General features: G+C 33.2%; 5 protein-coding genes and 2 long non-coding RNA genes across 7 annotated transcripts in view; 4 read left to right on the forward strand and 3 right to left on the reverse strand.

Annotated features, from left to right (window-relative positions):
* The window catches only part of LOC122628592 (protein unzipped), a 20844-nt gene extending 14315 nt beyond the window's left edge, over positions 1–6529 (reverse strand). Inside the window, exons 1-2 of the mRNA XM_043811030.1 lie at positions 6411–6529; positions 5772–6110 (exon numbers count right to left, since the gene is read on the reverse strand). The gene's annotated coding sequence lies outside the window, so the exon portion shown is untranslated. The remainder of the gene's footprint in view (positions 1–5771; positions 6111–6410) is intronic.
* Positions 1–16881, forward strand: part of LOC122628591 (mitoguardin) — a 32305-nt gene extending 15424 nt beyond the window's left edge. The window contains exons 4-9 of the mRNA XM_043811028.1: positions 11939–12126; positions 12391–12528; positions 14256–14368; positions 14508–14676; positions 14788–15021; positions 15109–16881. Coding sequence (XP_043666963.1) covers positions 11939–12126; positions 12391–12528; positions 14256–14368; positions 14508–14676; positions 14788–15021; positions 15109–15435 — 1169 coding nt within the window. The 3' untranslated portion in view covers positions 15436–16881. The remainder of the gene's footprint in view (positions 1–11938; positions 12127–12390; positions 12529–14255; positions 14369–14507; positions 14677–14787; positions 15022–15108) is intronic.
* On the forward strand, positions 6679–8418 carry LOC122628600. The gene is made up of 2 exons (XR_006327078.1): positions 6679–6933; positions 7477–8418. It is a non-coding gene; the product is annotated as an uncharacterized LOC122628600 (long non-coding RNA).
* LOC122628601 lies at positions 8882–9185 on the forward strand. Its single transcript, XR_006327079.1, has 2 exons — positions 8882–8925; positions 8999–9185. It is a non-coding gene; the product is annotated as an uncharacterized LOC122628601 (long non-coding RNA).
* A 74-nt stretch (positions 16882–16955) lies between the features above and the next one.
* LOC122628597 (putative ATP-dependent RNA helicase TDRD12) lies at positions 16956–18164 on the reverse strand. The gene is made up of 4 exons (XM_043811037.1): positions 17898–18164; positions 17675–17799; positions 17476–17595; positions 16956–17348 (listed from the first exon to the last, which is right to left on the reverse strand). The coding sequence occupies exons 1-4, from the start codon at positions 18038–18040 to the stop codon at positions 17239–17241; spliced, it is 498 nt and encodes a 165-aa protein (XP_043666972.1). The 5' UTR covers positions 18041–18164; the 3' UTR covers positions 16956–17238.
* Positions 18165–18329: 165 nt separating this feature from the next.
* On the forward strand, positions 18330–19433 carry LOC122628598 (actin-related protein 2/3 complex subunit 5-C). Its single transcript, XM_043811038.1, has 3 exons — positions 18330–18586; positions 18707–18779; positions 18994–19433. Exons 1-3 carry the CDS (start codon positions 18426–18428, stop codon positions 19231–19233), a joined length of 474 nt encoding a protein of 157 aa, XP_043666973.1. The 5' UTR covers positions 18330–18425; the 3' UTR covers positions 19234–19433.
* Positions 19434–19596: 163 nt separating this feature from the next.
* Positions 19597–21362, reverse strand: LOC122628594 (programmed cell death protein 10). Its single transcript, XM_043811033.1, has 5 exons — positions 21215–21362; positions 20882–21059; positions 20622–20754; positions 20369–20533; positions 19597–19872 (listed from the first exon to the last, which is right to left on the reverse strand). The coding sequence occupies exons 1-5, from the start codon at positions 21284–21286 to the stop codon at positions 19788–19790; spliced, it is 633 nt and encodes a 210-aa protein (XP_043666968.1). The 5' UTR covers positions 21287–21362; the 3' UTR covers positions 19597–19787.
* Positions 21363–21686: the final 324 nt, after the last annotated feature.

Genomic DNA, 21686 nt, shown 5'->3' on the forward strand with positions numbered 1-21686 from the left:
TTTTTTTTATTAGAAAACTATAAAATTTACTTTATAAATCACTTTGAGTATTAGTTTGCTTTTGATCATCATAAGATATATATATTGGTTTTAGTACTGTGATATATTAAGTTCTAAAAGGAAAGTTTAATTATTAAATAAAATAATTGATCATGAAAGATCTAACTAATATAGAACCAACGAACATACTTCGATATTTACTGCTTATCATTATTTGTCTATCATCGTCACGATGATCTTTTTTTTTTTTGTTGGTTCTTTTTTTTTTTCTTTTTATTAAGAAACAATATAATTGTTCTCTACAATTTAATTTTTTTTTTCTCATTAGGAAACTAAAATTTACATTATAATTTATCAGGATTTCTAATTTACTTTTGGACATAAAATATATATTTCGATTTTTACTTCGATATACTTGATCCTTGTGAAAAGGAAAAATATTAATTATTACGAAAAATAGAAATTGATCTAATATATATATATATATAGATTAGACAAAAAAAATCTTCTATGTTTATTGCTTATGTTAGGAAAAGAGGACCGTTAGTCGAAGGAACAAGAAAGAGCAAAAGCAAAAGCAATCCTGCTGGAAAATGTCGGATATCGTACTCCTTTGCCTTCTACTATCGAGATACGGAAGATCTTTCCGCCTGACGTGGCACGTAGTTGGGCAGTACGAGGTCTCTCTTTTTCCCCCTCTCTATCTATCTCTCTTTCTCTCTTTATCTTCTCTCTTCGTCGGTCTACTTTATGATCCTGGTGGGGAGAAAAGAGAGTGAGAGAATGAGAGAAAGAGAGAGTCAGACAGACAGAGAAAGAAAGAGAGAGAGAGAGAGAAAGAGAGAGTCAGACAGACAGAGAAAGAGAGAGAGAGAGAGAGAGAGAGAGAGAGAGAGAGAGAGAGAGTCAGACAGAGAAAGAGGGATAGGAGGGGGAGAGGGCGCCACGAACATTTTACCCTTTCGCCAGGATATTCAATCCGAGTTCTATGTAGGTACGTTTCTTGTGTCTGCCGAATGACGATAGAGAAATACACGGTAAAGATCTTTCTTGGCACGATTCACCTACATACATTCTACAACTATCGACGATTTAAGGCTCTACTCGCGTACCAAAAACTATGGGGTGGGAGTTAAGGCTTGGTAAACAAAAGACGCGTGACCTTTTATATATTCGATTTAACATTTATATAATACTTTTTAAATGTATGATTATATTAATATTATATATATATATATATATATGTATCTGTATTATTAAAAAAATTAATTAACTAGGAAGGTCATTGAAGAGCAAATATTAAAAAAAGAATACCTTGTCTTTCGTAAGCATCAGACAATGCATGTCGACTACGTCAGTTTATCATGTTTCAAAGCAAAGTAGCAGCTGTTTATAAATAATGACTAATTACTTAGCCCTGTTTCATTCTTTTCATGCAACAGATCTTTATATATGCTTGCATATCCCGATGCATACCGATATGTGGCCTACATTATTCGATTTTCTCGGTTAGCAAGAAACGGTAAGAGGGGCCGAATGAACGAACGAACGAACGAAAGGGGTAACGGAGAATCGACGATGCGAACTCGGTTATGGAAATCGGAGCAGATCTCTCAGGTTAACAGCTCGTTAAGTTGAGATACGGGCATGTCACTTTTATTAATCCTATCAGGGTCGAACATCCTCGACGATGACGATGACGATGACGATGACGACGACGACGACGACGACAACGATGATGATGATGATGATAATGGGGAGGGTATGGTGTTGTTACCTAATGATCGACCTAATTGCGTATCACCTCTGTACTATGCTATGTATTCGTGCACTTTGGAATTATCTCCTCCTAATCGCATGCGTCAACGAAAATAGTCAATCCCCTCTCTCTCTCTCTCTCTCTCTCTCTCTCTCTCTCTCTCTCTCTCTCTCTCTCTCTCTTTCTCTCTTTCTGTTTCTCATTCTCTCTGTCGACCTGACCCGGCTATTTCGAAATTTCCAAAATGTTGCTTCTAAATTTCTTACTGGTACAGCATCCTCTACGAGGTCACATTCCTCGGATAACTGTCGGAATCTATTTTAGGTTTGTCCCGTTGTCCTTCATTTTATCTTTTCTCTTTTTATTGTACCTCTTTCCCATTCTCCTTCCCCCTCTTTCTCTCTCTCTCTCTCTCTCCCTCCCTCCCTTTTTCTTTCTTTCTTTTTCTCTCTTTACCCCATTTTCTTTTGATTACTCTTAACGCATTCTGAATCATCATCCTGCTGACGTAATGTGAGCGAAGAAGAAAAAATAAAAAAATAAAAAGAAAATGATGATAATAATGATGATGATGATGATGATGATGATGATGATAATAATAAAATAATAACGGTCTCGCGTTATCGTATAAAGTTTTACAAATGCGTCAGCGCTTAGTAGTAACGAAATAATTGCAACGCGAATTTATCATCTCGTCGGCTTTAAACGCACATCGTCGTCGTCGTCGTCATCGTCGTTCGTGATACTTCGCGTCCTTCTTTTTGGCTCCTCTCAGGCGGCGAATTTATCATTGTCGTCCTTATTCACGTAACGCACGTAACATAAGAGAAAAACGGAGACAGAGAGAGAGAGAGAGAGAGAGAGAGAGAGAGAGAGAGAGAGAGAGAGAGAGACAAAAAAAGAGAAAGACAGAGAGATTCTCTCGAAGGAATTATTTTCCAAGTACGTACGTAGTACTAGTTTGTTCATGGATTCTCGTGTTACTCCAAAGTTTTATGTAACAATGCGATTGTGACCAAGTAAAAGAAATCGAAGGATCATCGAAGAATCGTTAGTCCGCTCACGTCATTAGTCCGTAAAAATTTATTTCTTTTTTACGCTTGCCTGCCTGTCCCTCTTCCAGCCACCCACCCTCTCACTCTAAAGTCTAGAATATATCACCTACTTCCGAACGTTTCACGACGCGTGTCCTTAATCTTGAATACAAAAACTTGGAGAGAAACGATCGTAAGTTCGTTGTTGGCTTCGCAATAGAAAAAGAGAACATCCCGATCAGCAAGTTGAACGGTTGCCAAGATCGAATGCATTAGGGTCAAAATTCTCATATCTTGTATCTCGGACGAAGGAAGAGTCATTGAACGGCGTCGAATCCCTTTCGTTATAAGGGGGGAAGAGGGGAGGGAGAGAAAAATAGGAAACAAAACATCGAAGAAAAAAAAAACCAAGAAAAAAAGGAGTCGAAATTTTTATTCGATAATAAAAAATCCATTTGGGAAAATAAATTTTTTACGATGAGAGAAAGGAAGAAAAAAAAAGAATAATATCTACTTAAATGCGTAGGTACGTGCATCCATACCTAATAAAAGTAATAATGATAGGAAGAAGAGAATGAGGAAGAGGAAGAGGAGAAGGAAGAGGATAAGGAGGAAGAAGAAGAGTTGTTAAAAGATCATTATTACGAATATAGATATCCAACATACGTTGTTAGACAGGGATGCGTCTGGGAAAGGGATCGAGTAACATGAGTTTTGTTACGGTTGGCTGGTAGGCTGACAACTTGTTGAATCGTTCACGCCCAAGGTAGAAGAGGTAACCGCGCAGGATAAAGTTTTCAAGGGGATTTCGGTCTAAAGAAGATAGTGACGTCAATTACGCTAATGGCGAAACGATAATAACTCGTCGGGGATTTTAATAGAAAAAATCTTTCTCTCTCTTTCTCTCTCTCTCTCTCTGTTTCTGTATATATGTGTGGATATATATATATATATATATTTACATATATATGTGTGTGTAACGATTGTCGTTCAACACAGTAATGTAGAGTTCCTTTACTTTAAAACAAAACCTCTTTTACTATCGTGGCTATCTCTTCTCCCTCAAATCTGCAGGCTATTATTCACACCTGCCTGCTCACCGTCGTCACGCTTCGCGAAAATAACACTTTTCTAGCCTCGTACATACGTAACCGGACAATACGAGACGACGTACAGAAAACGAGAGAGAGAGAGAGAAAGATACAGATAGAGAAAGAGAGGAACGAGCACGGCTGAAAGTAACTTTGTGCGTCAGCGACTGGGGCCTTTGCTTCTCTTTCTCTTTCTCTTTCTTCTTCTATTTCTCGCTTTTTCTCTCTCCTCTTCTAATCTTTATGCACGATTCATGAAAGGAAAATAATGGAGGAGATTCGTTTCCGCGTCTGGCAAAAAATCCGCGTCTGTCTTTCACATTCTCGGCTGAAAAGTTTTTTTCCGTGGATAATCCGATGAACGACTTGTTGTTAGTCATGAAAAAAGAGAAAAAAAAAAAGAAAAAGGAAGAAAAAAAAGAGCCTAAGGAAAAAAAAAGAAAGGAAGAGAAAAAATATCTCGATGTATTTTCTCGTCGGGGAGTTTAGAAACAAAGTGACGGATTATATTGAGAATGGCGCCAAGTACTTGCATATTTACGAATACCTATATATGTATATGAAATCAACAAAAAAAAAATGACGCATTCGTATCTACTACGTCGCGATCGCATTCAACTACTCGTAAACAGCGAGTAACTAGAGAATGAATGTGTCAGCCGGTAGGAAGGATATTGCGCGTGTGCTAGGAAAATTTCCAAGTTCACCGGCATACCAGGAATCTCCTCCATCGATCTGCCGATAGGGGTGAACCGTGTTCCTATATTTATTATACATACATATATATATTTATTTTATACATACATATATGTGTGTACCACAAATATTATGTATAAAATATAAGTATATGTGCGTTGATATATATATATATATATATATATATATATATACAGCATGAACCATTCGCACATTCCCTATTCTCTGAGATTCTCTTGCTTATACGAGGTATTGACCTTTGAACTTGACCCAAAGGGTAAGTCTATCGGAAGGGCCTGCTCGTCGTTGGCACATCGATGGATTATGACGGTCTATCGTTTCACGGTTAACACGTTTTCCAAGTTAAAACAAGGTGTTGGTAAGCTCGAATCGTTACGTGACCGTTTCAAGGTTAGGTCGACTAGATTGCGACGTTTTTCGAAATCGAGCGCGAATTTTTCCCCTCTTTTTCATCATCCCTTTGCCCCCTCCCTCTTTCTATCAGCAATAATGGTCATTTCAATTTTCACAAGGATGCTAGTGGAATTGTACATTCGCAACGAGAGCTAGACATAAGGATGCTAGACGTATATGCAGATTACGCAACAAAATACACACACACACACACACACACACAGAGTAGAACACACGCGAACAGTCCTTTTCATCCTGATCTGTTGCGCGGATTACGATTTTTACGACGAAGAAAAGCAAAAAAATATGTATATTTCACGTTGCATGCAGGTAACATTAAATGGCAGATTTATTTCGCGATTCGCAATGCTAAAGAAAAAAAAAAAAAACATTTAAATAGGTTTTTTTTCTTTCTTTTTTTTTTTTTCTTTTCTTCCGAGGAATGCACGAGGAGAATCTCGTACGAGTGTAGAACGAGAAAGCTCGAGGAAAAATCCATAATCGACGTACATACATAGCCATCAGAGGACGAAACCAGGACGCGTCTCCTTCCCGTAAAACGCACGACCTTCCCCTCTTTCCCGATCGAAGAGATAGAACAGTAGGAAGAAGTAGAAATAGTAAAGGAAGAAGGAATAGGCTTGTCAATCCATTGAAATTTTCGTTTAAAAGTTGGGAAGGATGTTTAATAGAGTGGGATGAGGATGGATGGTATTCGTTTTTTCTCGGTTGTCCATCCTTTAAAATAAATAAAAACGTATCGAACGTCGTACTTACGCTCGTCCTATGCCCTCGCTCTCATAGAACGTTCTTTAATCCAAATATCCTCGAACGGGATGCGTGTTCCCTTTCGTTTCGGTGCACGCGTATCACGCGTAGCTTTCTTTCTTTTTCTTTCTTTCTGTTTCTTTCTTTCTTTCTTTCTTTCGGAGAAAGTTTCGTCGACGTGAAGAGGACGATGACGGATTATCTAAAGGATTCTCAGGTTCTCGCGTTCGGGTTGCGTTCTCTCACTTGAATCTTACAGTCCCTTTCCTTTCCTTTCCTTCCTTTCCTTTGCCCTTTATTCTTTTGCTTTTTCTTTTTTGTCCTTTCGTTATTTGTTTCTTTTTCTACCTGTCACAAATGATCCACGCGATATCTCGCATTATATATACTTCTACGACGATAAGATATATCACCGAGACGTCTCGTGCGCGTTTAAACACAACCAACGTCTCTCTCTCTCTCTGTCTCTTCTCTCGAATATATCCGAGTACTACCACCGTACGTACCGGTAGAACGATAAACGCAAAGTGTATGTGTATATATATATATATATTATGTATATATATATATATATATATATACGTTTGTAATAAAGGAGAGATCGAGAGATTGCAGAGATCAAGAGAGAAAGAAAGAGAGAGAGAGTACGTGAGTACGTGGTGAGTGACTGAACGACCGTGTTAGTAAGTGATTGAGAAAGAGAGCGAGAAAATTTTGAAGAGAAAAAAGGGGGAGAGAGAGAACAAGTACACCGTACGACGATCGGTAATCCGAATAACTGACGCCACTGCGAGGAGCGGGTCTCTCGCGCTCAACCCCCCCACCCTTTACCAGCCCTCACTTTTCCTTCCTCTCTCCCTGCTTGCCTCTAACAACCCTTGCGTTCCCCCACCATCGCGTTCTGGTATCCTCGTCGTGCGCAGTGTGTACCTTTGCTCTCTATCTCTATCGTTCTCTCGCACATATACGCGAGCTCCCCTCCCTTGGCGTCCGTCCTCGCGGCGTCGTTCGACGCCAGTGCGCCTAGCCTGCCAGGAGACGTTAGAGAGAGAGATTCCCGTGGTGGTGGGGGTAGCTTTTACGGGCGCGTTACAGCGGCGACCCGTACAGTCGCGCGGCGCGCTCTTACGCGCTTACGTGGTGCTGCGCTGTTGCGGCATCGTTAAGATTGGTAGGTATAGGGTGAGTCATCGTAACGTCCGTAATTTTTAATATTTTTTCTTGCCTTTTCTTTTCTTTCTTTCTTTCTTTCTTTCTTTTCTTTTTATATCCTTTTTCTATTTTTTTTTCTCTCACTTTCTCCTTTCTTTTTTTTTATTACAACAATAATTCTCCAAAACTGAATTGATGTCTCGAGTAAATATTAAACGAGAATAATAAAATCTTTCTTGAAAAAGAATCGTATTTATTACTTTCTTATTTACTCGTTTATATCACCAAACGTAGACATACGTAAACATAGATATATACAGACTCGAGAGTGTATTGCTTTAGTGAGAATTTCTCCTATCTGGAAAAACGATATTTCAACGTACGGACGTTAGTTAACTCACCCTGTATAGTAGCTCGCGATGTAGCACGAGCTAGCACGAAGAGAAAGAGAGAGAAGGACAGAGCGCGCACGTTCATCCCCGTACTCTCTTCCTCTTTCTCTCTCTCTCTCTCCCTCTCTCTCTCTCTCTCTCCCTCTCTCTCTCTCTCTCTCTACCAACAGTATCGACCCTTACCCATTGGACGCCAACTCGTCCAATGCCGTGCCGCCGAAAACATTACGTCACCTCTCGGTATTATTGATGCCGACCATCCGGCAGCATCGCGGAGCCGAACGGTCGAGGGTAGCCTTCCTTGCTGCTTTAAGTGCCGGCAAGGCTTCGAAGCTGCAAAGGGGAGGAACAGGGGGAGAAGGAGGAGGGAGATTTGATAATGTCAGGGTTATATTGGCCGAAGGGAGAAAGCGAAAAGGAGAAGAAGGAAGAAAACGAAGAAGAGGAAACGCGTTATGGGAAACGTCAGGATCTCAAAAGCTTTCGAGATCTTCGTCGGCGTGCACGAACGTTTTAGCCCTAATTTCTTCAAAGCGAAAATACATTCTTTGATCCTCCTCATCATTCTTTTTCTCTCGATCGTCTTTTCCTAACATTCTTGTTACCGATTCTCCTATCTCTCATATCTACCTATACAATTTCATTTATCTACTTCCTCCTCCTTTCGTATTTTCCTTTATTATATATAAAATGGTTTAGCGAGATTGAAAATTTGTTTTTAAATTACCTTTACATTTCATGATCGACATTTAGCGAATAGAAAAATCTACGACGTTCGAATTTTTGTTTGTTTGTTTGTTTGTTTGTTTGTTTTTCTGTCTGTCTCTGACAAGATCGAAACGAGAAAGGAATAAATTTGTCATTTTCTTCTTTTTCTTTTTATCTTTATTCTTATTTTATTCACTTGTCGAAAGCGTAGAGATATTTGATATCTTTTTGATACGAGATACAAACGTAGATTTCAAATATAACTATCGATCAAGCATATCCAACGAGATTTATGAATACCTTTGTCGAACATTCTGCAAACAAATATATATGCTCTTACGCAAGTTATTTATGTCGATTGCACGAGTACGATATTGGAAATGCATTTTTTTGGTTACCTCTTATCGACGTTTTTTTTTCCTTACGTAACCCATTCTCTTTTTTCTTTCTCTTTTTTTTTTTCCTTTTTTAACTAAGAGAATTAAATACATATTACGAGCGTTTCATAATTCATTTTTCACGATATTAACGATCTATTTCGTTCTAATAGTTTATCACTCTGAACCAAATTGTCGCTTTTCTTTTTGTTTGTACTTTCGTTTGGCATTCGATTCGACTTTCGCAATTAAACGTGTCGATACTATCTATTTTAAACTTTCAGGATTTAAATAATACGTAAATATTACGTAAAAACGTAACTTTGCGTTAGCTCGGAATGGATAGTTTTTAAAACAAAAATAGCTGTCTGGCGCCGAGCTGCAGTTGGTTTCTTTAAGAGATATAGGGTACAACTTGAGCGCGAACGATACGATTTTTATGTGTTGGCTTCTATTATGCAATAAAACGATGTATATATATATATATATATATATATATATATATATATATACACATCTTACATTGTATATGTAGTATACGTACATATAAGTTACTTTTACGGTTAAACCTTCTTCAATTACGTACATGTATCCTGCGATATTGCAGTTTCTATGATGCACACTCTGGTAAATGCAAAAGTATAAAGCCAAAGGGTCGCTTTTATTTGCGATAACCATTGAAGGACATCCAACCGGTAGAATCTAAAAAAAGTAAACCTGTTGCTGCAAAGTTTATTTAAAGAATGTCATGTACTAACACGTTAACGTAAATATAAACGTGTTTCAAATCGTTACGTCATATTCGTTTTTATTTTGAAAATAGAACAACTATCTTACTAGATTCTCTTACAGAGAATTATCTTCGATCTGTGTTCTCGATCGATCATATAAGGTTTTTTTTTCTTTTTTCTCTCTTTTTTTTTTTCTTTTTTTAACAAAAGATCAACAACAAAAAAGATATTAAAACATAGGTTTACTCACGCGATAAATCTTTTAGAGATCCATTAGGACACTCGATAACGAGTTTATCGAAGAGTAAATTATTTCCGGAAGATCAATTAACTCTAATTTTCGTGGACCGATTAAAAGGCAGTGCAAATGGATCGACCTATAAAGCGCGATCGATTATTGCGTTAAGATAGGAATTAAACGTATTTTTAGATAGCTTTTATCGTTTAAAAAGATGTTCATATAGGTCATATTACTTGTAAAATAATTAATATCTTTCTCTCTATTTCTCTCTCTCTTTCTCTTTTTCTTTCCCTCCCTCTTTCTATCTTGCGTTGGTCAAGAAATTTTATCGATCAGAGAGGATGGATAAATAAACGTTCGTCGTTAGGGTTTACTGCCGTACACAACTTGTATTCTGCTCCTGGGGGTAAGAAATATCTTATCTGGACCCCAGTTGAAACCAAAGCAATCTCAACCGATGAGGGGTGCAAACCTCCCTATATACAGCTGCACTCATGAATTGCACATTGCTGCCCTCTGGCCAAATATTATTACAATAAGAGAAGCTCGTTGTACATATATGTATGTATATATATGTGTATATGTGTATATATATATATATATATGTATATGTATATTTATATGTGTATACATGTATAGTAGACTAGAGGAGAGTTTCAATATATATTAAATTCGATTGTTATTCCTATCATAAATCGCATACGATTAATTTATTTATGATACGGTTCTGTGAAATGTAATCTATCACTGATATTGCTTTACAAATGATTTTAATATAAAATATTTAAAGAATTAGAAATAATGAAATAATTTCTGTGATATTTATTTGATGTTTGAACTTTACTTTATATTTAAATATTCCTCAAAGCGTATAAATATGCAGTGACAAATATATAATAAAAAATGATGAATATTAATTTGGAAGGGAAAAATAAATTGTTAATGATAATAGTTAATTTTAAATAGATTATTTATTTATATTAAAAATATAATCATTGTAAACTTATGAGTAATTAAAATTTATTTAATATATATATATATATATATATATATATATATATATATATAGTATATTATGTATAAAGTAATAAAAATTTATAAACGATCGACAGTTTAGTACAAAAAAAAATAGTTTTGGATATATGAAAGGCAAGATGTCCAAAAAAGAAATATAATACAATACTCCACAGGACTTCCCTTGTTGACCCTTGTTAAACGGTCGATTTTTTTTTAACTATTTCTCACTTATATATATGTATATAGAATCTACCATTCTTGTGAGTACTCTGTAGATCCCGTTGATATCTTGACATTCTTGAAAGCACAAGGAATGCGCGTTCCTCCATATTACTTCATTCGTTTCTAATGAATATTAATAAACTTTAAACATACCCGTTATACAAAAATCGTATCTTCTTCTTTTTATTACTAGGCGTCCCCGATCTGAACGATGAACGTCTTACGAAATCTACCAAGAAAGTATTATACTTTCTCGTTGTAGTACACATACAGTTAAACACACGGTCCTATCTATCTTCCAATAATGAATGAAATATATTTCGGACAACATTAACAACGCATTTCTATAAATTGTAGGTATATTTTAAATAAAATTAAAAAAAAAATTTCTTTTGCAATTTTAACAAGTATTCACGTATACTTGGACGGTTCAAAAAGAAAAAGAAATGCAATTTTTATGATTTACTTTACATGTAACATATATTTTTTTTTTTTTGATTTTATCGATGTCGATTCAAGCAGAGTTTTTTACGATATTTTATCAATATTCTCTTCCGAGTATTATCAAAAATAAAAATGAAAACTAAAAAATTCTTCAAATACATTTTTAATATATTTTCAAAAGATACAAAATATTTGAATTTACCATACAAATTCCGATAAAAAGATTTCCATAGTTTTTTAATGACCGCAACAAAAAACGGACTCTTAAAAAATTTCCGTAATAAATATCAGATAATGATATGAGAAGTAATTCTGCTCAAATTTCATTCAAATCGTCGATTTGAAGGAAAAAAAAAAAAAAAAAAAAAACGTAAGAAGTTTTAAAAAAACAAGGTTTAAAGTTTAAAATACGTAATTCTTCGATAAAATTTGATCGATAATATTCTTAAACGAGTTACTGTCGTCTCGAATAAAAAATATTTTTGGAAAGATCTATTCTGAATTTTCCTTTCTTTTCTTTCTTTTTCCTCTTTTTTCGAACTTTTTAAGTTCGTATATAAGCCCCTTATTACAAAGGAGAACCAAACAAAAAATAAAAAAAAAAAGAAATCTGACATACAATGAGATATATCCGGTTAATTTAAATTTCAAATAAAAACATCGCAGATAAGATTAAAAAGGGGAGAGAGAAAGAAAGAGAGAGAAAGAGAGAGAGAGAGAGAAAGAGAGAGAGGTGTTGTATGTAGATGGGTTATATGATTAATTCGATGCAAAAAGGTTGCTCCAGTACAAAGGGATTATCGATAAAAGATACAAACATAGCTAAACGGAATAGAAATCAATAAATGATGACGATGACGATAGTAATGATAATGACGATAATGATACACAGGTTTGGAAGCACTAGAGAAGGCACTCTATTGTTGGGAGGATGCACTCACCGCGTTCAGTTCTACTCTAAGTAACGATGCCCTTGCCCTGCCATCAAACGCGGACGCAGCATTTACGCAGGACGTACAAGATCTCCTCGACATGGGTTATCAAATCCAGAATCACGCGGAGCTTCTATTCATCGATCAGGTATTGTTTCCTCGTCCTCCTTCTCATCCTCATCCTCCCTGTTATAATTGCTCGTTTCGTTGGAATACCGTTGGCACTCGCGAAAAAAAATCGCTATTATTCTCTCCGTCTAGCGTCACTTCAAATACGTCACAATCGCTGTCCTTTCTCTTTGAATTCATTTTTTACGCTAGCGAAACAATTTCCATGAGAATGTGTATACGCGCGCACATATGTACGTATATATATACGTATATATATATATCTTCTCTTTTTATGTCATAGCACTCGGTGCTGTTTCGTGACGATAGCCAGGAAAGCTTAGAGAGTCGCCATCAATCCAACATGGGAATGCGAATATCCGGAAAGGAAAAAGCTGATGCTGCCTCTTCGCCAGAATCGTTTGAATCAGCACGGGATGGGGTAAGTTTCACCCTCGCCACAAGGATATTTGTTATCTCTAATTTTATTTTTTCTTTTTCTTTCCTTTTTTTTTTCACATCGTAATCATATTAAAAATCTATTTTTTTAACTAATCGATTTACACTGCTCGGACTTCTCGTATCGTCTCTAATTTTACGTTTTGATTTCTTTCTTTTTTCTTTTGAACAATAACGACGACGATGACGAAGAATAAAGTTATAACGCGCGAAGTGAAAATAAAGCTTGAGAGAGATATAAGGGGAATGGTATTGATACGAAATGACGTTGATACGACGGGTGAAGGAAGATGAAAGTGCAAACACAGAGAGAGAAACAGGAAGAGAGGGAGAGAGAGAGAGAGAGAGAGAGAGAGAGAGAGAGAGAGAGAGACAAAATCTCCAGAATCATTGAGAAAATTGACATAATTCTTCCTTCTTCTTAACACATATTTCTTTCTTCTCTTTTTGTCTACTTTCGTCATAAACTATTAAATTCATAACTCACGGTCGACAGTTCGCAGGGGATATAAATATATCAGCAAGGGGAAAATCCACGAATCTCAAATCTTTGTCGAAAAACAAATGCTTATCAAACTTTGAAAATACACACACACGTCCACATATAGTACGATGATCGAAAAAAAAATAACGAAAAAAAATAAAAAAGAGAGAAAGAAAAAAGGGGGACCAACTAGTGTCCCCCTACTCTGCTCCGTATTTACAAAATTGATTTACAAATTGTATGATTTAGTTAGTCGTTGAACACCCATCTATTATCTTTCTACTCGTAAAAGAGTTTATTACAGACGAGAGGCGTTCTATGAATTTCATGTTTTGGAATGCGGAAGATACGGTGCACTCTTCTTATCCATGGATGTCGTTCGTTCCCCTTTCTGTGTGTACGATGCAGCCCTCATCTTCTAAAGCCTTTCCCGTGAGCATATCATGCCTCCTCCTCCTCCTCCTCCTCCTCCCCTTCCTTCTTCCTTCTCTTCTTCTTCTTCCTCTACTTCTCCTCCTCCTTCAATTCTTCCTCCTACGCTTGGGGACAACGACTTGTACGTTGTCGTTCTACCTCTTTGCGTAGAATACCAACGAATGATGATGGCGAAGGGGGAAATAATCTCTATGTACGATTACTATGACGATGAGTGGACGCGAATAATCGCTTTACGTTCTTTTTGTTTGTTTCTTTTTTTTCGCTCGTAAGAACAGATTTTTTAAATCTTGATTCGGTATTCAAATCAACTTTGAAACAATACCTCATATTTCTTCTTCTTTCTCTTTCTCTTTCTCTCTCTCTCTCTCTCTCTCTCTTTCTTTTCTCATAAAATATACTAAATATTCCAAAGCAGAGTTTCCCGAAATTTTACCCTATTCGTAACACTTCGCAAATTCTGAAATTTCAACATTGACACTTTGATTTATTTTTGTTTGGGTAGGTAGATATTAATGATGAAATATGGATGAAGGAAATCGATATGAGAGATAAGAGAATAGAACAAACGTGTATTCTCAAATTTTAATCATTTATAACGAACTACATAGAAATAGGAAAAAATAATATTAATTTTCGTCATTTTTCACGAGACGTAGTTTGGGAAACGCTGTTCGTTCTCCTTTATTATTTTTTTTTATTTTTTATTTTCTTTTTTTAATATAATTTTACTCGCCTACTCGTACGTTTATTGTATCTATTATTTAGAACTTCGATCGTTTTCTTTACAGGTAGCTGATCTACGTGAATTCGAAGAATTTTCAGAACTTTTTCCACATTTCGAAAGGCAAAAGTTATATCATGCAGCATTAAAGCAACACGAAGATAAAGGCATTCCTTGCAGGTACATATACATTTATACATTTATACAAACACACGCGCGCGCATGCATATACATTTGAGATCTTGATTTTCTTCTTTTTCTTTTTCTATACTCTTTAACACGAAAAAATATCGGATTTCATATGAACACTGCATTGCAGACGATTGCATACAGAGCTGGTAAAATGCGGCTCCGATGTTGAGTACTTGGCTAAAGTATACTGTCTTCGTCAAGCTTACACGAAACTGTTCGATATACAGTCGACCTCCATTTGGATAGCTGATATTGGCCGTCAAATTATCAGCGATTTAATTATTTATGCCGACAGGGTATGTATCTTCGATCTATACGAAGTATAAAATGACAAAATATAATCTCATGAGAAACTCGATGATAATTTTTTTTTTTTTTTTTTTTTTTCTTTTTCTTTTTTCTTTTAGGACCCAAAGGATTATCTAACGCATTACGAACGAATGCTGGAGTTCTTAAATAATCCAAGTAACAGTAACATGATCGAAGAAGAGTTATTTAACCGTGGTGTCAAATGTATTAATTTTTATGACGTACTAATTGACTTTATACTATTAGATGCCTTCGAGGAAGTCGAGAAACCGCCATCGTCCATCAAGGCCATACTTCAAAATAGATGGATATCCGCGAGTTTCAGGGAAACGGTGAGTTAAAAAATAAAAATTAAAAAATTGTTTCAATCGATGAATTTTATTTGGAATTGTTTATATATGACGAATCTTGTGTTTAAGGCTGTAGGAACCGCGGTATGGTCGATGCTGATGGGTAAAAGACAAATGTTGAAATATGATAAAGGTTTCTTGGCCCATTTCTATTCCATTTCTGAACAAGTAACACCAGTACTTGTTTGGGGATTCCTAGGTCCCGAAGGAAGCCTACGATCTACCTGCCAATTCTTTAGAGATCAGATTATAGAATTTCTCATAGATATATTTAATTTCTTCAAAGTTAGATATACTACTGTCGATAATCTAGCTGAGGATATACTTAGGGAAATGAAAGTAAGGGTAGAGAATATTAATCAAAGACTTTCGTTGGAAGGTGCCAGTCAAATTTAAAAAAATAAATAAATTATTCATAGCAATTTAGATATATACATACAAACACACATACATACATATATATATATAGCTTTTATATATATATATATATATATATATATATATATAGCTTAGAGAATATTAAAATACTATGAAAATATTATGTAATCTCTGATATTAATATTCGTCTCGTTTTCAACGATGAGAGTATTATTATAAATATCGTTATTGGACTATGAAAGTTACGTAATTTTTTTCTTTTCTTTTTTTTCAAAATATTTCGTATCAATTGTAATCTTTAATTTTTTTTTTTTTTCAATTTAAGTTAGTTTCGTTTGGTAAGAAAAATGATCGGACTTTGATCCTTACGATCTAATATTTTAAATTCTATATAAAATATTGAAATACTTAATTTTTTCGATTCGTAAATATTATATATCTAAAAGAAAAAATATAAATATTAATTTCGGTTTTTCCATAGTATAATAACTTCTCAGAGACAAAAATTTCTTCACAAAGGCATTTAAATAATCTTCTTATTTTTATTAATCGTCAGTACCAAAGACAGTTGTTAGCATTAAACAAAAAATATTAATGTATACATTGTTTCAGTTTTTTTAGTCCAAATTGCAAATACTTCTCGAATAAATATATTTAAAATAATATATAATAATTTATTATATATTTAGTTTATAATAATAATTTAGTGAACAATAATTATTTAAATAAGATTAAATATATAACAACGTTAAAGTAAATTGTTTAAATAGCTATTAGAAAGTAGTTAAAATAATACAATCTCATGAATGTGTTCTCTATTCTTATGTATGATTACCAATAGAGCGTGATTTATTCTTTTCTAAGTAATATGTTATTTCTATTTTATAACGATTGCTTGTATAAATGATGTATATATATTACAAGAATTGTGCGCAAATTTTAGAGTATATTTTGCAGGGATATATGATAGTCATATTTGTAATAGCTTTATTTTACATAATATGTCTCACACAAAACAACATATTCCATTATGTTATAAGCAGTCGTATGCAATATTGTATAGTACGATATATGAACAAATATTTAGCATTTATATCGAATACCAACATTCTAATAGTTCCTTGACTAATTAAATAAGATTATATAAAAAGATTGTTTTTATTGACAATCATATAAGTATTATCATTTTTAGATTATTTTATTGATTTGTATGAGTGTATATACATTATTTAATACACGTTCTATTATTACTTTTAATAGCTATTTCACTTTTTTGCTCAGTACGAAAACAAAATCTTTGGGCTAAATTATGTCTGATAATTGTAACATTTTTATGTTAATTAATTATATTACTCATACAAACAACAAGCATTATTGATAAAAGACATATGTTGAGAAATGATATCCAGGTTCTACATATTCACAATTTTTATTAAATTATTTGAAGAAAGTAAAGTTGTGTTATAATTCCTTTTATTTTTTCAATACTTTATCCTTATACTTTAATACGAACATAACAATATTTATAAATGCTCAAATTTATTTTCAAAACATTCTTTAATCTCTCATGAAAGTATAACAAATGTCCTCTTAATTAATAAATGATACGACTACTAATCTTTGGTAATAAAAATACTTATAAAAAAAAATAATAATGATGTTACATCGCTTTTTTGTAACTTATTAAAATATAAACATTTAATGAAACAAATATTGCAAATAAAATATTTTTCATATAAAAAAAAATATTAATTACAGATTGAATACTAATTGATTATTCTAACAAACTGTACATTAAACAATTAAAATTCTATCGTATCATTAAAAAAATTCACCATCTAGCCATTCATCATTAGATTCTTCATCATCGGTAGATACATCGTCAATCATGATATTTTTTTGACGTGCATACTTGGCTATTGTATGTTCCTCTAAATTAAAATAAAAATCATAATAAAATAATAAACTTTATACACACAAAAGTTTTTCAAAGCATGATATAATTATATCACGGAAATATTTTCAATAAAAATTTGAAATTATAAAAAAAGCAATTACCATCTACAACAATTCTTATTCGTTTATCTTTGCTCCAACTTGGTTCGTATAAACGTTCTAAATCAAGAATTATATAAGGACATTTCTCTTTATTATCTTGTAATCTTAACCAAGGTAGCCCTGCCACATTTGATAAAATTAAAACGACATTTATTTATAAGTCATATTAACAATGATTTCGTACTTATTATAAAATTACATTTAAATGCCTTTATGAGATTGATTTTAATTTCTCTTTCCAAATTGACATGAGTAGTTTCTTCTGGTATCACACTGCCAAATAGGTACAAACTTAGATAATATTCTTTGTCGTTTAATATGGTGCTAAAAATAGATATTCTTTTATCATTTTTTCTCACTCAACACTTAACATTGATTCGATAATAATGTAAACAAGTTTTTAACCTTCACGTTGTTTATACCTAAAACGTAAGTGATCAGCTTCGACCCTAAGAAAATAATCTTTAACGTCCTGTAACATGACACGAATACCAATCGTATTATCCGTTTGATGCCATATTATTTTAGGAGTATTAAATATACTAATAAGTTTCGGACAGTCCATTGTGTCCAATTAGAGCTCGTACTATTTAAAAACACAAAAGCACATGATACAAGAACAACTGTAAGAAACTAAATTTCCTTTGTATCTATTGTATTATTCTTTATTAAATCATAAATGCATTGTAATATAGATTCGATTAACAACAGATAAGAACGATCATTTATAACTTTTACGTAGAGTTCTACATTACCGATCTATAAATTATCCAAGAGCGCTGTAGTCGTTCTTTAGATCGATCGAGATGTGTTTCGGAACACGTACGTAGATGTCGCTTTTGCAGTCACGATGGCCACGATTTATAATATACCCTTTGTGTCATGGCATGGCAATAAGCCGGGCGTGATCAGGCGTGATCCTTGGAAGGTTTACGTGGTAGATAATAGATATGTCGAGAAACGACGGTAAGAAAGATACGTCGGCGTCAGCATTCCGAAAAATAGACGTTGATCAATACAGTGATAATAATTTCAAAGAAGAGGATGCCGATGCGGGTTCGACGGGACCCACTGGTCCTGACGAAAATGAAATTCTGACACTTCTTAGCCAATATCCTTTCTCGCATAATTTCGTATATACACATACACACACATATATACATACTGTGAAATTTTTAATAATATAATCGGATTATAGTTTAATCGAATATTTTCCTTAACATATTTTTAAGGGTAAGAATGCCGAAGCATTGATATCCGTTTTAAAGTCTGCACCTTTAGGATGTAAAAACCAGCAGATAAAGGTAACCTCAAATTTTCATTCTTCCGTTCTAAATTTCTTTATCCATTTATCTCGTTAATCGTCGATTATAATGAGATTGAACCGTTGTATAATTTAATTATCACTTTTCTTTTTTCTATGAATATTTTTAAATGATAAGACGTTAATAATATTTTTAAGATTTTTCTATCAAATATATCATGTTGTAAAAAAGTTTCAATATGTACAAATTTCAGGATAATGCTAGAAATTTAACGCAAAAGGTTCTTCTAAGTATAAAGTCGAATCAAATGGATGATTGTCTAGCACAATTAGATCGTGATTTAATGGATGTTCTAATGAAATATATTTACCGAGGATTTGAAATTCCAACAGAAGGTAGCAGTAATCACTTGTTAATATGGCACGAGAAGGTATATAATATTAGTGGAGTAGGTAGTATCGTGCGTGCATTTTCAGACAGTAAACGTGCTTGAAGTATCTCGATTTTTTTTTAGCAATTTTATCATAATTATTGTTAAGCTTTATTCCTCCTCACTGTTATTGATATGACACAAAGAAGGCATGAAAAGTCACAACTAATTTTGTGTAAAGAGATACATCTATTTGTGTACAAGCGTTATTCATAAAATAACTTTTATTTCTTTTGTAATCAATTAAATAAGTTTTTAACATTTTTCTTCGTAAATGTTCATTATTTTCACGAGTAAAAGCATTTTTTCGTTTGACATAAAAATCTATCTCCAATAATGTAATATAAATAGTTGTAATATTAATAATAATTAAGACAACAGTTTTTTATTTAACATGTATATGTATGATAATTGTATGCTAGAAGCCACTGATAAAATAGTGGTACTCTATTTATCACGTTATACATTATTTAAATATAATCTTCAAACAAATAGATTCTACAATATTAGAATATTATATTACATACATATATATATCTATATATATATATATATCGATTATTTTATTGTTATGGTATCACACCGACCAATGATCCCAGAAGAGCCATATGAATTTTTTATTCACATTTATCCTTTACTGTAAGCATTATCATATTTGTTTGATGTATCAAATATAATGCACTCACAAATACTGCATTTGCTCTATAACAAAGTCACAAATATTGTCAAAGTCAGTATACATCCATATTTTAAATAACATACTGTCATTTCCAAACGTAATAGCAAATTCTATAAGAAAAAAGTATGTGCATAAAAATGACTAAACTATTCTTGTTAGCAATCTATTGTGATTTACTTTTTAACATAAGTTTGTGTGTAATTGTGTTAAAATATCACATTTTCAAAATGTCAAGTAGAAACAAGTTGTACAGAAAAGTATTAAATAAGAGGTGCTACTACCTATAATAATAAAAGTGTATGTGATAGAATATGATAAATGTGTTCAAAATGTTCATCATACTTAAGTTAAGAGATTTGAATTATTGCACAATATTTATACAATATTTTATAAGAATTCTTATACCAAAAACTGATGTCCTAAATGTTTTACTGATTATATATATTATATACACATACACACACTCAAAGTTCTTATAAATGAGACTATTTATAAGCATATACGTATATATGTACTTACTGTCCTTCCTTAAAGTATTCCTTCAGCGTATTACTAAACCTTTTACTATATTTTACAAATTCTCTTTTACGCTGATCCAATGCTTGTTTTCTCGTTGAACCAGGTATAAATGCAGTGACCTCATTCACTGCATCTAATAACTTCTTTATCGCGCTTGCAATTTCTCTGCGAGAATTATATCAAAATATACTTTTAATTTATAATATCAAATCTTAAAAAAAAAAAAAAAAAGTAGAAATACGATATTACTTACTTTATTGTTTCAAGAAATGTTTTACGATCTGTTATTTCATCCGGAATACGACTCAATATTCTTTTCAGTGACATAGATTTACGATTTAATTCTTGGAAAGCATCTTCAGATCGTGCAGTCCGATATTCAACAACTGTAACACGTATCTTAATTATAATCTTCTTTATCTTAGTAGAAACTCTTTACATTTATAATTATTAAAACTTTTTTGTAAATTTTTTACAGACAATTTTTTTTTATTCGTAATACGAAGATCTTACCATCGTAATCAGAAGCAGCACCTTGTAAACGTAAAACACTTTCATTCATGTCAAGATTTAATTCAGCCCTTTGTATTATTCCTAAAATTAGGTCATGCATAATACCAGGATATGTGTTTTCTGCTTTTGAAAGTGCGGTACATAAAGTTTGAGCTGCCATAACATTTTGTCTCTCCAACTATAATAATATCAATTTAAGAATATAATATATATTTACACAGAGAACCAGTAAAATAGAAATAATAAGAACCTTAAGTTCTTATTGATTTTCAATGAAGCTTCTTAATATAACAGAATGTAATAATATTACATAAAGATATCATATGACGATACCTTAGTTAAAATCGGTCGTAATATAACGGGAAGTACAAGAGATGTAATTGGAGTCTCATCGCCCATTGTCATCTTTCACTAAATTTATTTTTGTAATGACAGTTCTAATAATGTCTTACACGTGCATATGTTTAAGCTTCAGTTCAATGAGTCACGATATCTCACAAATGGATAGTCGTGTTTGATTACTCGGCAATATAACAGGATATTCAACTCTTTCTCTCTTCGTCCTTTTATTTTGTTTATAATTAAAACGACGAAATACCAAAGGTTATAATTTTTGCTCTTTCTCGTTTATATCCTTTGATGGCTTCAATCCTGAAGGCAGCGTTGCCAAATGTCAAAAGTGAAAGTATTTAGAAAATTTAGATCCACGTAGCCAATGACTTAAAATAATGTTTATAAGTGACCAATAAAAAGAATAAGTTGTAAAAGTCTATTTAAAATTTCGAAAAGCATATTTGTTTACATT

Source organism: Vespula pensylvanica, chromosome 4, assembly GCF_014466175.1.
Source record: "Vespula pensylvanica isolate Volc-1 chromosome 4, ASM1446617v1, whole genome shotgun sequence".
NCBI classification, from domain to species: Eukaryota; Metazoa; Arthropoda; class Insecta; order Hymenoptera; family Vespidae; genus Vespula; species Vespula pensylvanica.